The following is a 20492-nucleotide window of genomic DNA, read 5'->3' on the forward strand; positions in this document are numbered from 1 at the left end:
GAAACTTCAGAGGCTTTTGATGTCTTCATCTAATGCTTAGAAAAGAAATTATGCATTACTTAAAAGTATAACTATAAGACAGAGAAAATAACGAAATACCATACCACTATGGTTACACGGTATGAGTCCTTTAACAGCCTTAGTGAAGCATGAGAACCTATATAGCCAGCTCCACCAGTTACCAGCACATGTGTTACTCCAGCTTCTGGTTTAGAGAACTAGACATAGAAGAAAACCTTAACTTGATCAATTGTTATGCAAATTATGTGACAAGACATTTTATTATTATTATTTAAATTTTAATATAAATACTTAATCAAAGTTTATAATGACAAGTCTTAGATTTGCATATAAAATCATAAACATACCAAGTTGGGAGAACTAAAAATTGGTGACTGCTTGAACCAGAAAATTGAAAGACTAATAAGGAAAGCAACCAAAAAGATCCTGACAGAAAAGTTGTTCTTCCTCTTTGAATCTACAAAATCCATGCCTGCAAATACCAAAGATTAACCTTAAAATTAAAATCTTAGGACTATTGGGTTGGTTTAATATGCAACTTTTTCGTTTGACTATAAGGAAAAACTCGGGGAATTTTTTTCTATAAAATATTTGTAGCAAACATGTTAAAGATAAATTAACCAAAGATAGAATAATAAACAGAAAAGATCACCACAAAAGACTTTCCAATTTCATAACCCATTATGATCGGATATCATTAAAGGTCAATACTCAAAACTTAATCAAGTCTATCACAATCCGTAGCAAAAAAAATAAAGTCTATCAGAATACCTTAAAACAAAACTATACATACAAAGAAAGGTCAGTTTTGAAATGAGGAAAATTCAAATGAGTTTGATATAAAAAATACACACACAAACCAGAATTTAGATTATGAAGAAACAACAACCCAGAAAGAGATCATTAATGATAATGAGAAAGTACATGATCTAGGATTAAACCAATATGAATTGAAATGTAGTTTTGGATGAAAAAAAAAAAAGATGAGAGGAAAAGTGTTTGGTTGATGAGAAAAGTCTGTATGTTTGGCGGGAGAGAGGAGTGATGAAGAATGTAACTTAGAAGTAGGAAAATGAGAGAAAAAAACGAAATACCATAGAAGTAAAGAAGAGGCTTGGACAAACATCAACCAATATATCTTCATCTAATTCTTAGAAAAGAAATTATGCTTTACTTAAAAGTTATCAAACAATTTTTTTGAAGTTCTCACCTGGTTGTTTTGTAAATGTATCCCATATACTAAATCCTTTATTTCCCTCATCAGAAGCTCCCTCAAACTACCATATTGAAATAGATATCAAATTCTTGAACTGACAATACTCTTTATATATATATAAATATATATAATATTTCTTTGAGATGAGGATTGGAAATGCCAGAATTATCTCAAGTTTAGCAATAAGACTAAATAAACAGCTTAAATTCATTTCTGAACTCAAAATCAAGTAATTTTAAAAATCAAATCATATAGTATATTTTGGTTGATACAATTTTGTATTTACCATTACATAGACTTATCAAAATTTTGCTTTTTGTTGGTTAGAACAGGACAACTAAATTGGTGATCATGTTGGATAAAAATTGGCTACGCTTCAATAGGTAATAAGAATTAGGGATTTAATTAGTGCTAGCTTAGTAAAATTAGTAACTTACTGTATTTTTTACTAATATATTATCAATATGAACTTGTCTTTGAATTGTAGAGCCTCGGATGAGTATAGAGAAGGCGCTAAGAATTTTGTAGAAATGTCAGAAAAGCTAGCTGGTTATCCAGAAAAGTTATTGTGTCCATGCAAAGTTTGTCGAAACTTAAGTCACCAATGTATTAACATTTTGTATGAACACTTAGTCATTTATGGGATTGATCCAACATACAAAATCTGGTTTCATCATGGGGAAGAATTATCAAGAGATGATGATGTAGAGACAATGGAAACATTTGATTCTTACAACTTGTTTAGGGCTACAAATATTGATGGTTGTTGTTATACCCAAAAAATAGGAAGGTGCATTCTAGGAGAGTTAAGGGGAATGGTCCTAGGAGACCCCAAGGAGGGTGTGGTCCTAGGAGACCCCAAGGGTGTGTAGGAAGTAAGCCTCCCAAGGTTTTCTAAGTGTTGGCTCGAACGTGTCCAAGGTAAATAGCTAAGGAGGAGGAGTCTCATGCAAGAGAATGGAGACTTAGATTTTGATAAGGAGATCCTATACAATGTTCGATCGGACGTGTTTGGGAGATGCTAAAGGTGAGGTTGCCTCAATGTTGTCCAAGGTGAGGTTGCCTCAATGTTGTTCAAGGTGAGGTTTCCTCAATGTTGTTCAAGGTGAGGTTGCCTCAATGTTGTTCAAGGTGAGGTGCCAAGGAGGTTGCCTCGGACCACCTTGGTCCGAGGAGAAGCCAAGGAGATTGGTTCAAGGAGGAACATGGCATGCTAGAGGAGAGTTCATGTTAGAGGAGAGAAGTGCATCTCCTACCACCATGCACGTTCAACCCACCAAAGACATGTCCTACCACCATGCATATCCTACCACCATGCATGTTCAACCCACCAAAGACATGTCCTACAACCATGCATATCCTACCACCATGCATGTTCAACCAGCACTTGCATGGGTAGTGAGTAGGAGGTGGACCAACTAGCTAGAGGAGACTAAGTCAGACACAACTTCAACAACATACGCGGGAATCTTTCATTCTTCCCACAAATGGGGAGTTTGTTACATTTCGAATTTTGAATGTTTATTTGTAATATAAATGTAATAAATATAATAAAATATCCCTATTATAAGGGCATATCAGTTGAGGATCCCAGGCCTATAAATAGAGAGCTTATGGGATGAGAGAGGGGCTTCTTCTGCTTCTTCTTTCTAGAGAGAGAAAATTGGGTCTGTCTATTCTAGAGAGAGAAAGTGCTGAAATTAGAGAGAATTCTTGTATTTTCACAATCTATACTGAAGAAACTCAGTTGGCTCAGTCCATCTGATCTTGAGTATAGGTCTATAAATTACAACTCTAAGTGGATTAGGCTATTACCGACAATCGGGGCTGAACCACTATAAAAATCTCTTGTGTTGTTCTTTATTTTCTTTATTATACCGTCTGTGTCGTTTACATTCTCTTGAAGGCTTGTCGTAATTGACGTTCTCACGTCGTTGGCTAAAAACGTAGTCAACATTTTGGTGCTTTCATTGAGAGCCTGAAGAGAAGAACAGACGGTCCCTGAAGCAAGATGGCACCTAAGAACACCACTGCTGCTTCCAAGAGGACAAGCTCCTCTAAAGAACCTGCTAGATCTGAAGGTCCTAGCCCACAATATCATGAGAATGAATCTAGGGTCATGCTTGAGGACGTGACTCCAGGAGTTGAAGAGCTCCAAGATACCATGGGGGCCTTTCAGGAGGAGATGGCACAACTCCACGCTAGGCAGGAGGAGTTTGCTAAAGAGATGGCCAGGCAAAGAGCTGTGTTAGAGCAGCAAAGGCGTGATATGGAGGCCAGGAGTGAGGAGCTTAAACAACAACAGGAGGAGGTCAATCGGAAACATCGTGAAGCAACGCTTACTTTGGAGGCAGCTACCCAGTTGGCCCAAGCCAATGCCCAAGCTGCAGTACGAGGAGGACCCCCTCCAGGAGCAAGGACCACAGAAGCTGGTGGTAGGAGCAATGATAGACCAAGGAGGGGTGGTAATAACCCACCTAGTGAGGGAGATGGAGTTCGATCGCACACTACCTCAACCCAAGGGGAGCACTCTAGAACCCCCTCCAGAAGTCACCGATCGGGCAGTAAAAAAACTCCGCCTGGGCAGGAGCAAAATAAAGCTCCTAGAGAGAAGAGGACCTCTCAATTCAAAGATGGGCATGGTGGGGATGAGGCTGATAGTCATCCCACCAACCAGTCAAAGGAAAAGGAGGACCACAACACACGAAGGGGAGAAAACTGCCCAGAGCGCACCAAGAAGCCTCCATTGCACCCCGACCAGCGGCGTAGCAGGAGAGAGGAAGTCCCATGTAGTAAGCCCGCTGGGAAATCGAAGAGTACGGTGTTTGATCGGGTAGGAGAGCATGCTTCTCAGAAGGATCTAAGGGATGTTATCACCAACAAGAGGAGGACCGTCTCGGTCGAAGGGCAAAGTCTGGACCGTCCTACCAGTCGAGTAGAAATACTTGACGGTGGCGCCCCAGATGGTAAGGCCCGACCAGGAAGTCAAAACCTTGGAACCTCATCAGTTGCACCAGCTATCCAAGCCCAGCTTGACATGCTAGCTGCTGCAGTGCAAGGTTTGTCGAAACGACCTTCCGAGATAGATCTGATAGACTACCGGAGTGGTAGCCCGTTCTCTGCTCGAATAAGAGCAGCCCAACCACCAGCAAAATACAAAGCACCGGTACTGCCAATTTATACCGAAAAGGCAGACCCGATAAGACATGTTGGGAAGTTTGAGGACCAGATGGAACTACTCGGAGTGAGTGATGACTATCGGTGTAGAGTCTTCCCCACCACCTTGACGGACACTGCCCAAGAGTGGTATTGGAGGTTTAAACCAAACTCCATTACCTCTTGGGAGTCATTCAGGAAGGAGTTTTGCAGACAATTCAGCACTGCCCGGACTCCACCAGTTTATGCCAACGACTTGGCAGATATCAAACAAGGAAAAGATGAGTCTCTAAAGAGCTATATACAGAGATTCATGAGGGAAGCCAATAGAGCAACCGCTGTAGGAGACGAAGGGAAGATGGTTGCCATATCTGCTGGGATAATTTATCGGAGTCCTCTATGGGACAGCATCCATTGCCATCCAATCTCAACACTTCAACAATTTCTTGACCGGGCGGAAAAATATATGAATTTGGATGATGCGATAGAGAAGGGGGAGAATGGCATAAACAACCCAGGAAAACCAAATGACTCTCCTAGTGATGGTGGAAAGAAGCGTGGAAATAATGGGTCTGACCACCGTGAAGAAAAGAAAGCAAAGTTGGGTTCAAGTGAGAAGCCAACCAAGTATGAGCCTCAATTCACCAACTACACTACTCTCTCAACCAGCCGAGCAGAGATATATCTTGCTAGTCAAGAGGAGGTTCCTTACAAGAAGCCTCCACCCATCAGGAGAGAGATGAGGAAGAGAGACATGAACAAGTATTGTCGCTTCCATGAAGATTATGGTCACGAAACAAATGAATGCAACCACCTCAAGGACGAGATAGAATTTCTTCTCCGGTCGGGCAAGTTGAAGAAGTACCGAGCAGAGACACCCCAAGGAGAAGGAGGTAGAAGCAACTCCGGATTCAAGCGACAAAAATCTCCACCCTTGCAGCCTGGACCTGTGGACTTCACCGTAGACACTATATGTGGAGGTCCACCCATAGTTGAGGAGAGCAACGAAGCAAGACGAGGAGTATGCTGAAGAGGAGTGCTAGGAGCAGGAATCACTGGAGTGGCGTGAACATAGAGCGTCGAAGGAGATATTATTTTTAAATACCGCTTTTAGAGTGGTAGCTTGGTTTCGAGTTTTTTAGACTTGTTATTTAAGTTTGGTGTATGAACTGGTTATTTGCTAACCAGTCATTTTATTTTGAACAATTTTGGTTGTTTAAGACTCGTTGTTAGACATGTTTTGTCATTTTTAATTTACGAGTAATAAAAGAGACTACGCGCAGCGTGGTCGATTCTTGCTACAAATATGCATGTGTGTTAGTTATCCGAGCAGTGTTCAACTGGTCGCTGTGTTCAAGCAGTGTTCAACTGCTTGAGTATTTTCCATATATTCTATGTGTTTCACGAGTAGTTAACTGCTCGAACAGATTCAGTCAGGTAGCAAGTGACTAAGGATCTTTCAACCTCCAACCACCTAGGGGGCACATGGGGTATACTGGTATATAACTTAACACAGGCAATAAGAGCACGCGATAATATATCTGTTTCTAGGCTGACTTGTAAATTTTCGAAGTCCAAAAAGGCCATTAAGCTAACTTGCTTGGCAAAGCTTAAGTAACTTGGGATTTTTTAAAATTTCAAGTTAGGAGCAGATATTCGTGTGACCATAAACATCATGCTCATAAAATGTTAGAGCAATAAGAGTGTGAGAAAGTATACTTAGCATGGACTTATGAAATGTCTAGAATTTCTAAGTTAGAAAACTAAGTACTCATGCGAAAATCTAAGGCATACACCAGAGTGACTTTACTCTTCACAAAAAACTTATAAATTTTTAAGTCTAGAGGAGACTTAGAATGTTTTAAGTTAACAAGGAGAAGTAAAGTATAAATGCCAACAGCTACAAGTTTAGCTGATCAGGTGCAAAGTTTTCTTGCTCAGGAGAGCAGATACAACTTCCCTGGTTGGCTAAGCATGTATCATCAATCAACTTCCCTGGAGTGAATCAAACAAATGCATGCAAAATAGATGCTACATGGTGAAAATTTGTCCTTGGGAGGAGAAGTCAAGTTTTCACCAAGATTGATTGAGAGAAATCAATCTCTCAAAATAATTTTGGGAGGTTCAAACAAGGTGCTTTGATGGTTTTTCCTGGACGTACCTAAGAGTGCCTAAAGGTGAAATGTTTGAAAAAATTATAGCACGGAGTATACCATGTTTGGTCCGAAAGGTGTGTCTAGTTCCAAGGAGAAGCGCCCAAATGGTGATGCTGCATATGTCCGATCGGATGTGCATACTTAGAAGGCTGGCTACTGTTCCATGCATTGCATTGCATTCATGTCAACACGGCTTATGCCTGTTTGTCCATGCTCACGATCAATACAGGTGCTTAAAATGTTTGAAAAATGTGGTGTCCAAGCATACCTTGAGATGGCCGATCGGATGCATGTTGATCCAAGGAGCATCTCATCTACGTCCAAGGATCTAGGCCCAGATATTGGTGCCTAAGGTGCTGCATCTGAGGAGGAGAAACACGCTTGAGTGGTTGGAAGCTACATTATGTCCGATCGGATAGGACATGGCCGAATGGATGCCATGAGTGTTCAGGTAGGCCCGTGTGCATCCAAGCCAAGAAGAAGCAGCTGCGTCCAAGTAGATGGATCTTGGCCAAGGAGAGGCCACAAAGTGTCCGATCGGGCATAATTGGAGAAGGCCAAAGAAGGCATGGCTCGGACCCTAGCACATGCATGCCAAGAGAATAGACTTATATCTCGGCCAAGGAGAGGCCACAAAGGGTCCGATCGGACCTTAACGTGAGGAGCCCCTAGATGGTTGGCTCGGACAAGCCCGAGGAGAAAACCATGCATGTGTGCCAAATGCTTGGCTCGGGCCATGTTGGAGGAGAAGTCAAGTCATTGGCTTGGACCTTGGTTCAAGGAAAGGTCATGACAGTTTCGATCGGATTATGTTCGAGGAGAAGGCCATGCATGTGTGCCAAGGATCCGATCGGACCTTAGCTTAGTTTGAGCTTCCAAAAATTTGTAGCTAGGACATGACCGAGGAGAGCCAAAACAATGGCCGAGCGGATGCCATAAGTGTTCAGGTAGGCCCGTGTGCGTCTAAGTGTTGGTGTCCGAAAAACTAGGCTGCATCCGATCGGAGATGGTGGGCTGTTGTTAAGGCTTGAGGCATGCATTTCTTTGAACGAGGCGAGTGATCACTTTCGATTGGGCATTGAAAACTTTAGGCAATTGTGTAGTCCAATCGGACCACACTTACCTATCTTTGCATTGAAATGCCCGACTTGGCAGCAGACTTTGAACCCCCTTAAACTCCCATGCCCGATTGGACATCCTGGGGGAATTCACGCTGGGCTCGCGTGGAGGAAGGCTGGACGTTTCCTTGGTCAAGCTTTGTCCGATCGAACCATGTCATGAAAGCTCCGATCGGACCATGTCCGAGGAGACCATGCATGTGTTCCAAAATGGTTGGCTCGGAGCAAGTCAGAGGAGAAGTCCCATACAAGCCAAAAGATGGAGTTAGTTTTGGGCCATGAGTGCATTGTCCGATCGGACATGGTTGAAGATGCCAAGAAGAGTGTTCTGGTCTGATCGGATCACATCCAAGGAGACCATGTTTTGCATGGTGCAAGCCGAGCATGTCCAAGGAGCCTAATGCATGTGTCCGATCGGACAATCTTGTTCAAGGGCCCTAGTCCTAGCATCCGATCGGATCACAATGCTAAAAAAAACAAATCGAGCATATTCTAATCCTAGCGCAACCAAATCAAGGATATTCAACGATCTATCTCTATACCATGATGATTTTGCAACATATACAAAGGGAGCTTATGTTTTCATTACATCAAGAAAATAGAGTTTGAAGAAATCACAAGGCAAGTTCAAGACAAGTTCTGTCATGGGAGTTTACGTGAAAGTTATCAACCGGATAGGAGCTTTGGGATGACCTCGAGAACATTTTGCTAGAAGAAAAGTTTATCATACGAGGGAAATCGTATAATAAACTTGGGGGGCAAATGTTATACCCAAAAAATAGGAAGGTGCATTCTAGGAGAGTTAAGGGGAATGGTCCTAGGAGACCCCAAGGAGGGTGTGGTCCTAGGAGACCCCAAGGGTGTGTAGGAAGTAAGCCTCCCAAGGTTTTCTAAGTGTTGGCTCGAACGTGTCCAAGGTAAATAGCTAAGGAGGAGGAGTCTCATGCAAGAGAATGGAGACTTAGATTTTGATAAGGAGATCCTATACAATGTTCGATCGGACGTGTTTGGGAGATGCTAAAGGTGAGGTTGCCTCAATGTTGTCCAAGGTGAGGTTGCCTCAATGTTGTTCAAGGTGAGGTTTCCTCAATGTTGTTCAAGGTGAGGTTGCCTCAATGTTGTTCAAGGTGAGGTGCCAAGGAGGTTGCCTCGGACCACCTTGGTCCGAGGAGAAGCCAAGGAGATTGGTTTAAGGAGGAACATGGCATGCTAGAGGAGAGTTCATGTTAGAGGAGAGAAGTGCATCTCCTACCACCATGCACGTTCAACCCACCAAAGACATGTCCTACCACCATGCATATCCTACCACCATGCATGTTCAACCCACCAAAGACATGTCCTACCACCATGCATATCCTACCACCATGCATGTTCAACCAGCACTTGCATGGGTAGTGAGTAGGAGGTGGACCAACTAGCTAGAGGAGACTAAGTCAGACACAACTTCAACAACATACGCGGGAATCTTTCATTCTTCCCACAAATGGGGAGTTTGTTACATTTCGAATTTTGAATGTTTATTTGTAATATAAATGTAATAAATATAATAAAATATCCCTATTATAAGGGCATATCAGTTGAGGATCCCAGGCTTATAAATAGAGAGCTTATGGGATGAGAGAGGGGCTTCTTCTGCTTCTTCTTTCTAGAGAGAGAAAATTGGGTCTGTCTATTCTAGAGAGAGAAAGTGCTGAAATTAGAGAGAATTCTTGTATTTTCACAATCTATACTGAAGAAACTCAGTTGGCTCAGTCCATCTGATCTTGAGTATAGGTCTATAAATTACAACTCTAAGTGGATTAGGCTATTACCGACAATCGGGGCTGAACCACTATAAAAATCTCTTGTGTGTTCTTTATTTTCTTTATTATACCGTCTGTGTCGTTTACATTCTCTTGAAGGCTTGTCGTAATTGACGTTCTCACGTCGTTGGCTAAAAATGCATTCAACAGTTGTGATTTTGAAAGTCATCTAGAAGGTCATGATGACACTTTTATGGAAAAAATAGAAGATGCAGACACTCCATTATATCCACAATGCACTAAATATACTAAGTTATCGTCAATTGTTGCATTGTATAAGGTTAAAACTACCAATGGATGGTCTAACAAAAGTTTTGATGAATTGTGAAGACTTTTGAATGATATGTTTCCTTTAGATAATATGATCCCCAAGTCTATGTATGAGGTTCGAAAGTTTCTTCGATTATTTGATTTAGGATATGAAAAGATTCATGCGTGTGTTAATGATTGCTGTTTGTTTAGAAAAGATAAAGAAAACTTGCAAGAATGTCCAACATGTGGAACTTCACGTTGGATGTCAGATAAGCTGACTAAAAAGGTTCGACATGGTGTCCCAGCAAAAGTTTTGAGGTACTTTCCTATAATCCCTAGGTTGAAACGGATGTTCATGTCTAAAAGAATTTCAAAGGAATTAAGATGGCATCACAACAATAAAAGTTGCGATGGAAAAATGCGTCACCCAGTGGATTCAGCAGCATGGGAGCTAGTCAATGATAAATGGCCATCATTTTCAAATGAAGAGAGAAATATTAGACTTGGCCTTTCCACAGATGGATTTAACCCATTTAGTAATTTAAGTTCTAAGTATAGTGTTTGGCTTGTTTTGTTGGTCATGTACAACTTACCCCCATGATTGTGCATGAAACAGGAGAATATTTTATTATCAATATTAATTCCAGGACCTAAACAGCCTGGGAATGATATTGATATATACTTAGAACCCCTCGTAGAGGACTTGAAATTATTATGGAATGAGGGTGTTGATGCTCATGATGCATTGGACAATACAAATTTCAAGTTGCGATGTGGACAATCCAAGATTTTCCAGCATACGGGAACCTTGCTGGTTGTAAAAATAAGGGATGTTTTAGTTGTCCCCTATGTGGTTATGGTACTCATTCAGAGTGGCTAAAACATAGTGGGAAGTTTTCATATCGAGGTCATCGGAAATTTCTTAAAGAAGACCATCCATTTCGGAGTAAAAGAAGTTGGTTTGATGGAGAAGTTGAGCATGGAAATCCCCCAAGAATCATGAATGGGACTACAATTGCTGAACACCTTAAAGATTTTGTGAATGCTTGGGGAAAATCCACTTCAAAGAAAAGGAAACAAAATGATTCAAAAGAAATGTGGAAAAAACGATCCATATTTTTTCAGTTACCTTATTGGAAGGTTAGCACATTCTTACTACTCTAAAAAAATTTTGTGTAACTTATTGTTTTTGGAGGAATTTCATTAGTTATTTCTTTTGCAATTTTTTTAGGAATTGTATGTTCGTCACAATTTGGATGTGATGCACATAGAGAAAAATGTTTGTGAAAGCATCTGTAATACATTGCTAGATGTTGCTGGAAAAAGTAAAGATGGACTAAAAGCTTGCTTGGATTTGCAACATATGGGTATTAGGAGTGCATTACACCCACAAGAGAAGGGGACTAGAACCTACCTTCCTGCAGCTTTACACACACTATCAAAGCTTGAGAAAGAATTATTTTGTAAAAGGTTGTTCTCATTGAAAGTACCTGATGGATATAGTTCAAATATTCGAAATTGTGTTTCAATGGAACAATGCAAGCTCATGGGCCTTAAGTCACACGATTGCCACATTTTGATGCAACAATTACTACCGGTGGCTATAAAAGGATTGATGCCATTGGGTCCAAGAGATGCTATAATAAGATTATGCACGTTCTTTAACCGAATATGTCAACGTGTTCTTGATAGAGAAAGCATAATGACATTAGAAAATGATGTTATTGAAACTTTATGCTTACTAGAGAGATTCTTTCCACCATCTTTTTTTGATGTCATGATTCACTTAGTGGTTCATATCGGACGAGAAGCACGACTATGTGGACCAGTCCAATTTCGATGGATGTATCCATTTGAGAGGTGAATCACTAAGACTTAATTGTTTTGTTTATTCTTATTAGTTTATGTGAACATTCTATTAATGATGAGCAATTGTGTGATTAATAGACGCATGAAGATATTGAAAGATTATGTCAGAAATCGAGCAAGGCCTGAAGGTTGTATTGCAGAGTGTTATCTTGCAGATGAGTGTGTGAGCTTTTGTAATGAATTCACTGACCATTCAATTGAACTAAACACAAAAGAAGGTCGAAATGAAGAGTGGTCAAATGATGTGATACTTGAAGGTCGTCCAATTTCTAGGAGGAAAGAAATTATATTGACAGATGAGTTGTTAGAAATTGCACATCGATACATTATGTTAAATACATCTGTTGTGGAGCCTTTTCTAGAGTAAGTGTCTGATATTAGAATTTTTTTTTTTTTATTAAAAATGTAGTAATACTAACTCATTGGTCCTATAAATTAGGATTCACTTAGAGGAGTTGAAAAAAACAAACAAAATATATGAGAGAAATAGTTGATTACTTTGGAAGAAACATATACAAACTTTTTCAACATGGATGAAGGAAAAGGTAAATTATTGCAAACTAACTGGTTCATATCAGTTGTTTTAAATATCATTAAGAAAATTAACAATGTCATACTATTATTTGTATAGGTTCCTATGCATTCCTCAACTTGTGATGAAACTGATTTGTTGAAATGGCTAGCATATGGACCCAGAAAACATGCTGCTTCTTACACTGGATATATTATCAATGGTCAAAGATTCCATGTACATGACATTGAGAAGTCCACACAGAATAGTGGTGTCTCAATTGAAGCTACAACTATGTGTAGATCTAGTGCCAAAGATGTATCTCAAGTTCCTAATTTAGTTTCATACTATGGGGTTATAAGGGAGATAATCTTGTTAGATTACTATATAGTTCAGATTCCAATTTTCAAATGTGATTGGGCAAATGTCCCTAACGGTGTTAGGGTGGAGGATAGTCTTACTTTAGTTAATCTACACCAAAGTCAATGGTCTGTTGGTAGAGACCCTTTTATTTTAGCCTCACAAGCTAAACAAGTCTTCTACTCAAGAGAACATGATTCTTCCAATTGGTATGTGGTGATTAGGGCACCCCCTAGAGGTTTTTATGACATGGAAAATTATGATGAGCAAGAATTCATGCCTGTAATGTCTGAAGTTACTGAATCTAGGTTATATAATGTAGTGGAAGATGAACAATATGTTAGAGATGATTGTGAGGGTATATTAGTTTGATTATTGTTGTGTTTTTTGTAAATTGTAGAAGATGTTGCACTTGACATTCAAAGTTGTAATCAATGGAAATTTCAGTTTATACTTTAGCTCATTAATTGGTTGTTTCTTATTTGTGTATTTTTAGCGAAGAACTCTTGAAAACATATGTCTTTGATGCCAAGAATGACTGTTTATTTCTTTCTTTCTGACTTTTATTATATGTTTTTTTTGTGATAATTGATAATATGTTGTTATATATGATTTTTGCAACTCATCAAAAATCTTACTAATTATAGAAACGGTTGATCAGAAACTAGTCAAAGAGTTTGCCAAGTACAAGATATGTCACCTCCATCTACAAAAGGAAAGAGGCCAAAACACATACCTACAGGAAAATTAGTTAAACTCCTCAATGAAAAGAGGAAGAGCTTTAGACTAAATTTGGAAATGGATAAGGTTGTTGAAGAGAGATATACTAAGGATGTGTCTCCAAAGAAAAATACACGTAGAATGATTGTAAGAAATGACTCTTCTGATGAAGAAGAAGTACCCATCTCCCCTGTGACAAGGATATCTCTTAAAAATCTATTTGAGGTTGAACAACCAATAGACTTCCTTGAAAAAATAGTGAGACCACTTACTAATGACCTAATTTCTCCATTCTTAGCTTCAATGACAGCCACTAGGGGATCTATTAAAAGAGTGGTTGAAGTAGAAATTAGTCCTTCAAATGACCATGCCATCTCACCAACAACCACAAGAAAATCACAACGCCTACAAATCCCAGAAAACCCAAATGAAACAATTGTTGAAAACTTGCCAGACACAATTGTTGAAAACTTGCCTGACGAACAAGAACTACCTGAAGAAGTTGTTACACCTATTACCCAAAAGAGAACTAGAGGCCCTAGTAAAATGAAGTCTATAGCAATAGACAGTGATGGTCGTTTGGAAGTTAAGTTTAACTCAAAGGGACAACCAATAGGTGCAACATCAATATCTTTGTCTTCATTTTTGGGTGCACTTGTTAGAGAAATTGTACCAGTAACAATAAAAGATTGGAGGAAGATTCCTCTAGGAATGAAAGAGGTCTTATGGAAATCTATTCAGGTATATATACTCAGGTTTTATGCATTGAACATGAAATTTGTTGAAATTCATTTACATTAATACTAACCTATTATTAATTTTACTAGGCAAGATATAAGGTTGACAAAGATTGGCAAAAAAACTATATATTCAAAAGTATGGCAGATCTTTGGAGAGCTTCGAAATCAAGGCTATTTACTAAAATAACAAATGCACCAAATGAAGAAGCAAGATTGAAACTAAAGCCTGATAATATTAAATCTATGAATGAGTGGAAAAGTTTTGTTAAGGAAAAAAATAGTGCTGAGTTTAAGGTATTTTATTCTTAACATCTTATAACCAAATATATTTATGATTAAAATTTATAGTTTAATGTCTCTATTAACTTTATATTCTTAGGCTACAAGCGAGAAATTCAAAAAAATACGGACAAAGCAACTACCCCACACTTGTAGTCGGAAAGGTTATGCAAGATTGATTGATGAATTGGTAAAGCCAAACATATTTACAGTTGTTTTATTATAGAATTTGGTTTAGATATTTTTTTAATTTATTTTCTTATTTTGATAGATGAACCATAGTGAAACCAATACACCACCTTCTAGAGTTGATGTTTGGACCAAAGCACATAAGAAGAAAAATGGCGAACCAGTAAATTCAGAAGTGGCTGAAGCTTTTGTATACACCTTGCCCTTTCAAAATCATGTGACTTTAGTTTTAACTTACTCATTTGTTTGAATACATTTATTGATACTATTTATTTTTGAAGGATTTGGTTGAAGAATATAAGAAAGATCCTGCTATGTCTTCAACTACAAGTGTTAATGAAGACATCCTCACAAAAGTCCTTGGTCCTGAAAAAAATTCATACATGAGAGCTTTCGGAAGAGGAGTTACTCGGTCAAAGTTGCAAATTGTGTCAGAAATAGATGACCATTTGATGAAGTTAGAAGGTCAATGCAAAGATTTGAAAGAAAAAATGCAATACATGGAGCAACTCATTGTTTCTTTAATGAAAAATCAAGTAAGTATTTTGATGCTGAAACTATATTTTCATGTGGCTGAATTGCAATAATAACTAAGATTCATGTTTAATTTTTTGGTTAGTCTTTACTTTTGTATTTTTTTTAATTTTGATGTTGAATTCATGTCTTTCTATCTTACTTGTAAATAGAATACATCTACTCAGAGCGAGGAGCAATCAAATGTCAATGTTCAATCAAATTCTCATGTTCATTCCACTCAGGTAATTATGATACTAATTATATGAAAATGATAAAATCTAAAACATATAATATTCAATATAAAATCATTTACTGCTGCTGAATTTGTTATATTGATATATTGTTAGAGCGTCAAGAACCACACATTTGGCTCAAAATGCAAAATATTAGATTGGATTGGATCTGGAGAAATTATTGCAGAAGGTTATTTTATCTCAAGTGACCCAAAGGATGAGGTTCACCATGTTCCTCTTGGGCCTAGTGCTATGAAAGTGGGGATAGATCTTGTGAGAAAGAATGATGCATTTCTGTGGAGGCCTTCAACAATTATGTCTACTATAGAAGATGCTGTAGGTAGTATAATTGCATGGCCATCTGATAAAGTTATAATTAGGTAATTAACGTTTTTTATGTACTCTTTTAGTTTACTATAACTTTAAGTTGAAGCATTACTTATTTAAATTTTGTTGTAGCTAAACAAATGGACTCGCAACAAAGACAAGTGCACAAAGGATGATGAATTGAAGGATGGAGCAAGTTTCACGCATGGTTTACTTTTGTGTATCTTGTAATGTTTCTATTTTTCATTTTTGAAGTAAAAATTGTTCAAGATTATAAAACTTTATTATGTTATGCTTTCAAACTTAAGTTAGAACTAAGATCTCATGAAGTAGACACATTCATGGTTTGAATTAGTTATTGTTTAATGTAATACTTATGGTTTATCAATCTTTTGAGAATTACATTTTATGATTAATTTTGAATTTTTTTTATCAAAATACAATAATGAAAATCTTTTAATTAAAAAAAAACCATATAAGTATACTTATCAAAATAAAATTTAAAATTTTATTACTATATGTTATGATTTAAAAACATATCATAAGCGTAAAAAATCGTTATGGTTTATATAATATAACAAACTAAAAATGTTATCAAAATAATCAAATGTAACAGTTGAAAAGTGTTATGAAAAAAGTACAAGATTAAACTTCAAATTTATAATAAAAAACTCTATCTAAATGTTATTATTTGAATAAGAGTATGATGAGATTTTGGACATGTATGATTTTATGTGAAATTTTTGGGATAAAAGATGAATTTAATGAGAAATTAAGCTTGCTGATCTTTTTGTAAATAATTGGGTAAAAGTTTGATAAAAAAAATGATTTGCATGCATAAGTAATGTCCTTGATGTTATGTTAATTTTATGAAATTAAAAATGGTATTTTAAGTCCCATTAAAATGATATTTTACTCAAATAATTACCTACATAATTTTTATTGAATTTTTGAGAAAATATGAGTTTTTAAATTGAATATGGTGATTTTTAAAGGTAAAAATAGTTGCTGGAATTTTTGTAAGAAAATGTGAAGTGTGTTTCACTAAAATAAATTTGAATAGTGTTTGGAACAAATTATTATCCTAAATTATGATAATATTGAAAAGTGGTATTTTAATATGATATGAATGCATATTTTGATAAGTTATGATTTTCTTTATTTTAATTGAGAAAAATATTTAGATTCTATTTATTTGTGATTTTTGAAGAAAATAAATAGTGGCTGAAAGTTTGGTTTAAAAAGGTTAAAAATGGTTATTTAATTGTCACATATGGATTTATGTTACATAAAACTAAGTCTTAAATAATTTAAATAAAAATATATTTTCCACACTTAAAAATATATTTTCTCACATCATTTATGTAACACAATGATAAAATTTATTTTTCTAAAGAAACATATTAAACATAGGTATTTTAATTAATTCCAAGCTTTTTGGTTAATTCCTTGTAATTTGAGATTAATAAATGAAATTGTCACATAATTCATTTTTAAGCTAAATCACATTATTTTATAAAATAAAATAATGTTTTGAGAAATTTAATCAACTTAGAAATTTTAAGAAAAATAAAGCATGTTATATGTCTATTATTTTTAAACAATAAAAGTAAAAAATGTAGAATTATCGTTTTTAAAAACATCACTATTACGTAATGTTCCCACGTATGCATGTTACATGCAACTCCACTTTTACGTCCAAAATTATGTTTATTATTCAACTATGTGGTTTTTATAAAAAGGTCATGCATGTAAAATAGGTAAAATGAGCATTATTCTTTTATGGCTCTATGTGTAGTAAGAACAATTGCATGTTATGTGTAATTGTTATTATGTGTGCATGGCCCATGCACACGTGAGTTGTATGGAAGGGCAAAATAGTAATTTTATGAACCTAAGAAATGTTGTTTTGATTATGATATAGGCTCGTTGAAAGATTGTGAAAATTTCTTAACTTGGACCTGAGGTAAGGAAGTTAGATAGATTCTATGATTTTATGCTATGAATGGTAAGACTGTTGTATGAATGAATTGTTATGAAATATGAATGCCATAATGTGATGATATGTTGAATATGATATGTGTATGGATGTTAGATACATCAAACAAGCTACGATGTTAGATACATCAAACAAGTTACGATGCTAGATACATCAAACAAATTACGATGTTAGATACATCGATCGAGTTACTATAGCTAAAGACGTAACTCCTAGGGCGGACGCGCCGAGGTTATTCAAGGACCAAAGACTCTTGTTTACCTCATAGGGTGACATGGACAACTAGCGAGCCATGCTCATCATGTATGCTGTATGATTGTGATATGATGATATGTTACGATTACGTTATGATATGCAATGATGATATGTTACGATTATGTTATGATATGTCATGATCTTTTAGATGAACGTTAGTGTTTATATTGTTGTATTCTTACTTGCTTGTTGTTTGTACTTCCTTACTGGGCTTTTAGCTCACCCCCCTTACTTTCCTTCCAGGTAGTAAATAGGATTTCTTATGGCACGCGTGGTGACGTGAGGAGTTCTATCATCGTGGGGTGTATGGCGTGGGGTAATCCTATGGACGGAAAAACGATTATCGTAGAACGCCATTTAAATTATGTTTTGTTTTAAGAGACTTTCCTAAATTATCAGTGCGACTCAATTATTTAATTTTTGTTTCTTTGAACTTTGCATAAAAATCTATGTTTTCTTTTAAAACTGATGGCGCTAACTTTCTTGGTTTTAAGCATGTCCTCACTGAGACTTTGATAATGAGTGGTATTCTTTTATAAACTATGTTATGCGAATGTTTTGTAAGTATTAATCTAGGGCGTTCTTTACAAAAAAGATAGGCAAATCGTTCTTTCACAAGATCACGAGTTTAGTTAATAAATAAAATTGTGTTATGTGGTTACTATGCAATCCTACAAGAGAAACCTGAACATTTAATGAAAACTCAAATATTTATCTTCTAAAAAAATATCAATTTAGAGTCTTACATTCGAAAAAATCTAGGATAAAGATTGATCACCACTAAGATACGATTTTGACCATACATCCAAAGTTTGCGATAATGATGAATATCTAGGATTGTAGTGTAATTTTGATGAACGTGATCAGGATATAAAAACCATATCCTACTATAGAATTATCTTTGAATTTTATATATTTTTTTTATCTTTTTATTCATTTGAAATATGGAGAGAAGATAAGAGAGGAGAGAGATATTATTTTGAGGAAAAAAAAAGTTAAGGATTAATAATAATAGGGATAAGTTGAAAATTAGCCCGTTTAATGAGTTCTTAACTAAAATTACCTCATAAATATTTTTAGTTTAGTTTTACCCATTTTTATCACAGACAATTCTAAAAATACCCTTGACCACATGGTACTTTTCTAAAAATAGTATCCACCAATTATAGGGGTATAATATGTATATTGATTGAAATAGTGGGTATTATACTAAAACTTAAAAATTGTAGATAAAAAAGAAAAGAGTTACCTAAAAGTGGCTACTAAATCTAATTTGTATGTAAAATAAATCACAAATTACATAATTGAATAGAGTGCTTTCTTTTGGCATTTTTCTTTATATTTTAAAACAAATATCTCTTTACATGATCCATTAGAATTGCTCTAATTTAGTAAATTTGTTTGACTTCACACAATTCAACACAATATTTGTTGTGAATAAAAAGTGTATAAATAAAAGAAATTCTTGGTTTTAATGGTTTTTTTTTCTTTTTCCCTTACCTTTAACAGAATATTCTTATAATTAATATTAAACATAAATAAAATTAAATAAATAAATAATTAAACAAATTAAAATAAGATATTTTTTAGATATTTTATAATGATAATTATTTAAAAATAATAAACTCATACATTTTATAACTTAAATAAAATTTAATTAAACTTAAACTTAATATTGTATTAAATATATTATAAATAATATTTTGTTGTCACTACAAAATTCAAAAACTAGAACAAGCATAAATTTAAAAAAAAAAAAAAAATTAATTAATTAAAATATGATATTTTTAAGATATTTTATGATAATTTAAATAATTAAATTTTATCTATTCAGAAATAATAAAAGCATACATATCATTTTTTTTATATTACAAATTTGTGTGAAATTTTGTCTTTTATCAAGTGATTGGAGCTTTATTTCTTCATCAAATTCATCAAAAGAAATTGCGAGATACATTAGAAACTAAAAATAATTGATGCATGTATACTACTATCAACACTATGACTTTTTCTAATATTATTTTATGTCTATTATTAAGTTCTTTTTAAATATTATTGTATTTTATATGTATGTCATGTAGCCATGTAAATATATATATGTCAGCGTTGTGTTTAGATGTCATATATGTAGAGATTATTGATATAAATATTTATATATACTATAGAACTATAATAATTATATTATATATATATTTCAAAAAAACAATGAACAAATTTTTAATAATTTAGCAAACGTGAATTGCACATTGCATCTACCTAGTATTATAATAATTATGTGATCATGGAAAACTCCATAATTAAAATTATTAGTTTTAAAAAAATACAATTTGCAGTGATTAATTATTTATTTTTAATCAAAATAATTTTTATTATAATGCATACATTTTTTTTAATAAAATTACATTTTTAACATGCTACAATTAAAGGACATTTTAGTGATTATAAATCTTTAGCTGTGACAACAAATGATATTTGATTACTAAATATTTATATTGTGACGAATAAATTGTCGCTAGATAAACTTTATGTATCTCTTTATATAAAAAGTGTGTAGATAGCGGAAATTCTTGGTTTTAACCGTTTTTTTTTTTGTTAACTTTGATGGAATATTCTAAATATTTAACGCAATATAATTTCAAAACTAATTAAAATAGATATTTATTAATTATATTAATATAAATTTATATATTACAAAATATTATTATTATAATAATATTTAATATAAGACTACATATTTAATTATTATATGAATATAAATTTAAATGTTATAAAA

General features: G+C 35.2%; 1 protein-coding gene across 1 annotated transcript; it reads left to right on the forward strand.

The window, feature by feature from the left end:
- The first annotated feature begins 3401 nt into the window (after positions 1 to 3401).
- Positions 3402 to 11957, forward strand: LOC133785506 (uncharacterized). Its single transcript, XM_062224734.1, has 5 exons — positions 3402 to 3598; positions 9932 to 10257; positions 10593 to 10861; positions 10995 to 11541; positions 11623 to 11957. Exons 1-5 carry the CDS (start codon positions 3402 to 3404, stop codon positions 11955 to 11957), a joined length of 1674 nt encoding a protein of 557 aa, XP_062080718.1.
- The last annotated feature ends 8535 nt before the right edge of the window (positions 11958 to 20492 follow it).

The sequence above is a fragment of the Humulus lupulus genome, chromosome 6, assembly GCF_963169125.1.
Source record: "Humulus lupulus chromosome 6, drHumLupu1.1, whole genome shotgun sequence".
Classification (NCBI taxonomy): Eukaryota; Viridiplantae; Streptophyta; class Magnoliopsida; order Rosales; family Cannabaceae; genus Humulus; species Humulus lupulus.

Coding starts and splice junctions, on each gene's coding strand:
- LOC133785506 (XM_062224734.1), top strand. CDS start 3,402: ATGGGGGCCTTTCAGGAGGAGATGGCACAACTCCACGCTAGGCAGGAG. Junction 3,599..9,931: donor ACTTTGGAGGCAGCTACCCA/GTTGGCCCAAGC, acceptor CTGTTTGTTTAG/AAAAGATAAAGAAAACTTGC. Junction 10,862..10,994: donor TTCAGTTACCTTATTGGAAG/GTTAGCACATTC, acceptor ATGCACATAGAG/AAAAATGTTTGTGAAAGCAT.